The sequence below is a fragment of the Castanea sativa genome, chromosome 10, assembly GCF_040712315.1.
Source record: "Castanea sativa cultivar Marrone di Chiusa Pesio chromosome 10, ASM4071231v1".
Lineage (NCBI taxonomy): Eukaryota > Viridiplantae > Streptophyta > Magnoliopsida > Fagales > Fagaceae > Castanea > Castanea sativa.
In genome coordinates this window covers 12,779,338-12,785,888 of record NC_134022.1, presented here as the reverse complement: position 1 = coordinate 12,785,888, position 6,551 = coordinate 12,779,338, and the positions used below count along the sequence as shown (strand labels likewise).

The window sequence follows — 6,551 nt, the reverse complement described above, 5'->3', positions numbered from 1 at the left end:
GTGCACAGTTGATGGGAGGTGGAGGTAGTGGTTATGTTAGCAAAAAAATCATTCACCACATATTTTTACTATCTCGATTAAGTATAATAACCAAATATGCTTCACAACCACATCTTGTTTTCGCTCTTGGATTCTTTATATTCTGAGCTCTCTTGTCTTTGCCTCGAACTCCCTCTTTCGTGCACACAAATCTCCTTGAAGTAACCACTCCAGTCTTTTTACATTTATTTACATACTCTTTTCTAATACTAAAACCAGCCTTTCTGCCATATTCATTATAAAAATCATATGCAATCTCATTTGCTTCAAACTCCATCCCTTCAAATGGGGTAGATTCCATGGGCACATTAGAAAGAACATGTATTCCCATCATTATCCCTAGAGAAAATTGACCATAAATTTATTATAACTTTCACCTATCATTTGTTTTCAAAACAAAGCTGATATAAATAAATGAGACAGAGTAAAGATTCAATCTTTATCTCAAAAAATTAAAAATAAAAGTTCAGATACACTCTAACTTGCATCTAACCATCAAAACAACAATATAAACTCACCAAGACAACAATATAAATGTAGAAAAATGAGATGGACTCCAAGAATCATCTAGCCATTATAAAGATTCAATCTTTATCTCAAAAAATTAAATGAAAAATTCAGATAAACTCTAACTTGCATCCAGCCACCAAAACAACAACATAAACTCACCAAGACAACAATATAAATGCAGAAAAATGATCAAACATCAAATAAGATAAGCATAAACAAGTATTACGGATATACCTCTGTTTTGGCAAGATAGAAACAGAGCTATCTCTAAACTTGTTCTCTGAACCTTTTTTTTTTTTTTTTCTCTGGTTAAAATCTGTGAAGCTTTGAACGTGATATACCTCTGTTTCACTTTTCCCTCCTAAAAGCTTTGAACGTGATATACCTCATATCACTATTTCACTTGTTCTCTGAACCTTCTGTGAAGCTTTTTTTTGGTTAAAATTTGTTAAGCTTTGAACGTGATACACCTCTGTTTCACTTTTCCCTCACATCACCGTTTTGTACTTTGTCCGCTCCAAAATTCCTGGCCGTGTCTCCTCCCACTTCTGAAGGAGCCATAACATGTCCATAAAGTCCCACATAGGTTGAAAGTCAAGTGGGAAGGAGAGTTTGCATGATCTCCACACCTCTTTTGCATGTTCACAGAACCAAAGTAAATGGGCTATGGTCTCCACCTGCTCTCCACAAAGCTCACATGTGTTGTCTTTAGTGATATTTCTCCTCCGTAAATTTTCTTTGGTGGTTAGGATGTTTCTACAAGCTTTCCATGCAAAATGTTTGACCTTGTTTGGCACATTCATCTGCCATAACCTCTTCCAAGTCTATTTTATTGGTGATTGGTTCAAACCTTCTGCCATCACAATGTCCCAATGTCCCTCTTGTGCTAGTCTATATGCACTTTTAACTGTGAATCGTCCGTTCTTGTTCTCAACCCATATCACTCTATCCCTTGCTCCAGTGGCACTTAACGGAATACTTAGGATAGCATCTATATCCTGTGGTAGAAAGCATTGGTTGACTAGGTCCCTCTTCCAATCCTTGCACTCCTCATCAATAAGGTCACTAACCCACAGTATTTGTCCCGGCACCCTTTCCGGCATAATAACCTTGTATGTTTGTGGACTTGGGATCCATTTGTCCTTCCAGACCTTAATCTGTGTACCATCTCCCACTTGCCATCTCATTCCTCGTTTCACCAGTGGCTGTGCTGCCATAATGCTCCTCCACGCATATGAGGGTTGGCGCCCCATGTCCGCATCCACAAAATCACAACTTGGGAAGTATTTTTCCTTGTACACCCGATGAAACAGGGAGGGATTTGTTTGGAGTCTCCACCCCTGTTTTGCAAGGAGAGTAAGGTTGAAAAGCTGCAAATCCCGGAATCCCATCCCGCCTTTCTCCTTCGGTAGACACATCTTCTCCTAGCTCAACCAAGTCAATTTCTTTTCATCCTTTACTTGTCCCCACCAGAATTGCTAATCATTCCTGTCAGCTCATCACATAGCGTATTAGGGAGCTTAAAACAGCTCATCGTGTAGGATGGCACTGCTTGTGCTACCGCCTTGATCAAAACCTCCTTCCCAGCATTAGACAACAATTTTTCCTTCCACCCGGTAAGTTTGTTTGCCACCCTTTGCTTCAACTGTGCAAATGTGTTCCTTTTTGATTTCCCCACTAGGCAGACCCAGATAAGACTCGTGTGGTTTGATGATTTTTGTTCTGAACATTGTTTTTATGGCATCCTTTGTGTCTTGGTCTGTGTTGTGACTAAAGAAGAGAGAGGTCTTGTTTCTGTTGAGTTGTTGGCCAGAGGAATCCTCATAAACTTTAAGCACCCGCTGTATTTCCTTACTCTCCCTGACAATGGCTCTTCCGAATATCAAGCTGTCGTCGGTGAAAAATAGATGGGAGATGGTGGGGCCCCTAAATGAAGTAGCCACACCTTTGAGAGTCCTGTTTTGGACAGCTTTGTGCAGCAATGCGGACAACCCTTCGGCACAAATGAGGAATAAGTATGGTGATAAAGGGTCCCCCTGCTGCACCCCTCGTGTTGGAACAATATAACCACATGGCTAACCATTAATTCACACCGAATATGACACAGACGAAACACACCTCAATATTAAGCTTGTCCACCTGTCATGAAAGCCCAGTTTACCCATAATTTGTTATAAATAGCCCTACTCCACTCGGTCATACACCTTGCTCATATTTAGCTTTAGGGCAATTTCCCCCATTCTGCCTTTCTTCTTCCTATTAATGTGATTCATTAACTCATGAGCCATTAAGACATTATCTGTGATGAGCCTCTCTGATACGAAAGTGCTCTAGTTTTCGCATATAATGTTCTGCAATACCAATTTAAGGTGGTTGGCCACTACCTTGGATGCAAGCTTGTAGGCCGCATTGCATAAACTGATCGGCTTGTAATCCGTCACTCTTTTTGGGTTCTTCGTTTTACGAATCAGTGCTATATGGGTTTCATGGAACTTAGGAGGGGCAACACCATTGCCAAGAAAGTCTAAAACAGTTTTTATAACAATAGAATTCACAGTAGGCCAAAATTGCTGGTAAAAAATGGGGGGCATACCATCTGGTCCGGGTGCTTTCAACAGGTGCATCTACTTCAGAGCTTTTTCCACATCATGAGCTTGAAATTCCTGCAGGAGTAGGCTGTTCATTCTGTCTGTCACCTTGCTCTGGACAACCTCAAGAACCTCTACACTGACATCTACCTGGGATGAAGTAAATAGCTCCGTAAAGTACTCCACAAAAGTTCTTCTCATGATTTCCTCTTCCTCCAGCCAAACATTATTTGCATCCTTGATCCTTGTGATGATGTTCCGTTGATGTCTGTTTGAAGCCTTGGTGTGAAAAAAGGTTGTGTTGCGATCTCCCGACTTTAACCAACAATTCCTTGATCGTTGCTGCCTTATATCCTCTTCCACCAAGAGAATTTTATTCAACTCCATCTTTGTTTCCTGAATCTCATCCAGTACATTGTTGTTACATTCCCCCCCTCCAGACATTGAAGCTTTTTCTGTATCCCTGCTATTTTCCTACCCACATGCCCAAAAGAGTTTTTATTCCACGCCATCAGAGATTGCCTACACTCCTCCAAACATTGAGAGAAAGGATGTTCTCCTCCCATATACATTGCTCTGTCCCATGCATTGGCCACTATCTCCTTGCACCCCTCATCCCTCAACCACATGGATTCAAACCTGAATAGTTTCTTCCTATGGGTCCTTTGCTGTCTGTCCTTAGGTGCTTTCAACACCAGCATGCAATGATCCGAGGTGGAAGCGGCTACATGGTGTAGTCTCACCTTGGGGAATGTACTCGCCCAACTTGTAGATACCAAAGCTCTGTCTAGTCTCTCTCTAACCCAGCCACAATTTCCCAGTCTCCTACACCATGTGAAGTCCGACCCTATGTAACCAATATCTCTCAGGTTGCTTCGGTTGACCGCTTCGCAGAAGTTATTCATTTGCCACTTCGGGAGGGTATTACCACCTTCCCTCTCTCTACCCTGCATTATCTCATTAAAATCACCCATGCATATCCATGGAAGGGAACTTCTTGTGCTTAGCTCTTCTAGTAATCTCCAAGACTCCAACCGTTTATTAGTTTTAGGGTGTCCGTAGAACCCCGTAAATCTCCATTGTTTCTTACTCTGTTCTTCAATAACAATCAAATTGATATGTCGGGGTAAGTAGGTTTGGACATCCACTTTTATAGAACTTTTCCATAAGAGTGCTAAACCCCCTCCACACCTGACACTAGGAACCACAAGACTCTGTTGCCAATCTAGTTTGTGCTTAATGAGTGCTATCTCAGACACTACAAACTTGGTTTCCATAAGGAACACCAAGGTGGGATCTTCCTCCAAAACAAGTTTCTGGAGAGCTTTCACTATACAGGGGTTCCTAAGCCCCCGATAGTTCCAACTTACTACACTCATTACTCCCGGCGTGGCTGCCTTGCTGCCAACGCTGATCCCAGGTGTTGTGCCATGATTTATCCTAGAGCCATGACTTCTCCATCAAGTTTCAGTTTCTTGCCAGTTTCATCATTCGCTGATATATCCTCCAGTGGTAAACGTTCCTTCCTTTTTGCCCTTACTTTGTTTGCTACCTCTTCCATTGACGTAATGTCCTTAGTTTCCTCCCCATGCATTTGAACCCAAGCCCCATGTGCATGGTTCTCCTTCCCTTCTAGAATACGTTCTGCTTTGTTTTTTTTTTTTTTTTTCCTGAGTGGGCCCCTTCATTATTTTATTTTTATTAACCCCATGCGGCTTTGGGTTTTGTAAGCCCATGACGAAGTTGCCTTCTTGCACTTCTTGGGCCGTAAGGTGATATGTAAGGTTGGAATTAGTGGGCCGGTCTAGGTGGTTTTGCTTTTGGCCCAAGTCCACGCTAGGCCCAGCCCAAATATCCCTACTGTTTTCCTTGTTCTTCCCTCCTTCATTGACCCTCTTTCCTTGTGCCCTGTTCATCAATTCTGCCGAAATATCTTGCATCAAATCCGGGTTTAAAAGCTTCTTCGGAATTGAAGTCCCAACTGCAATGGCTGTGTTGTCGATGTTGCATAGTTACTTTTCAAAAGCTGAAGATTGCAGGTTTTCCGGGATTGGACGTATCTGTTACTTGTTAAAAGAGTCTGAGATTGCCACGTCACTCCTCACGTGCATCTCATGGGTTTTCTCGGTCCCTGTGTCATGGTCCTCCTTTGCCGCCGTCACCTCCATGCCAGCTTGTTTCCCTTCCTCGCTTGAGCTTTCGTTAGTACCGTGTGGTTTCGGCCCTCCCCAATCACCCCTTGTTACAAGTATGAGCTGCGGTTTCTGTAACTGTTCCTGTGTTGCCCGCAACCACGGTCCGAACGGTTTTTCCCCTGCACGAGGAGTTTCTCCACTTCGAATCCACTGAATGCAGTCACGCTCATCATGGTCGACCATCCCGCACCAGTAGCAAAATATCGGTAGGCGTTTGTATTTGAAGTCCACCCATTGCAGTGACGGCCCTCCGAGACGGACTAGCCTTCCACGACACAATGGTGCTGATATATCCATGGACACTCTGATGCACATGTATCCTCCCAAGCGAAAGCCCTTAGCATCCACGTCCACCTTCTCCACCATCCCCAAGGTCCCATCGATCACCGTTCCTGCCTCCTTCGTCTGGCACATGGTAGGAAGGCCATGTATTTGTACCCAGAAGGAAGCCTTGTCAAACTTCACTTTCATCACCGCTTCATCTGCGCCAAGTTTGTGGAGGATTAATAGATACTTGTTGAAGGACCAAGGACTCAACAAAAGTACCTTGTCGAGATCCTCTTTCAAACTAAAATGGAAGATGACCTTGTTGTCCCCCATATCGTACACCTCAAAGGTTTCCTCGGTTCGCCACACATTCTTCAAAGCTCTCGCCACTGACTCTAGGTTCACTCTTCTTTTCGTACAAAACTTTCCTGCCAATACACAACCATTCTTTCTCATTGTTGGTGCCAAGTCCACTTTGTTCCCTTCCTTCTCTGTTAGTTTCAATCTTGCGCACTGGTTCGTGATCTCCTCCATGGTGCTAGTGTTGCTAGAGAGACGCTGCAGTTTAAATGGATTCTACCGCCGAAACGGTATAAAATATTTGCCCAAAGGCAAACCCAGTTTTCACCTCCAGGTTTTCGTGGAAAGCCTAGAGAGAAAAATTATCCTAACTGGTATTAGTTAAAAAATTGTAGTTTGCCCCATTGTTAATGAGTATTTATAGTCAAAACAAATTATTTAATGAATTATGTGATTTTGTTTAAATAATGTAGTACATAATTACATATAAATAGTAATAGCTTTATCCGTCTTGTAATAAAATAAACTGTCTGAAAACGAAAGAAAATTACAATCGGCCCGAATAGTGAAAATGCAAAATAACCCGTGGCCCAACTCTATTCTTTCTGAATGCGGTTTCATAGCAACTAGTCTCGCTCGGAACTTTCATAGA

At 42.6% G+C, this 6,551-nt stretch overlaps 1 protein-coding gene across 1 annotated transcript; it reads right to left on the bottom strand.

Annotated features, from left to right (window-relative positions):
- Positions 1-3,173: 3,173 nt before the first annotated feature.
- Positions 3,174-4,516, bottom strand: LOC142612050 (uncharacterized). The gene is made up of 2 exons (XM_075784182.1): positions 3,881-4,516; positions 3,174-3,611 (listed from the first exon to the last, which is right to left on the bottom strand). Exons 1-2 carry the CDS (start codon positions 4,514-4,516, stop codon positions 3,174-3,176), a joined length of 1,074 nt encoding a protein of 357 aa, XP_075640297.1.
- Positions 4,517-6,551: the final 2,035 nt, after the last annotated feature.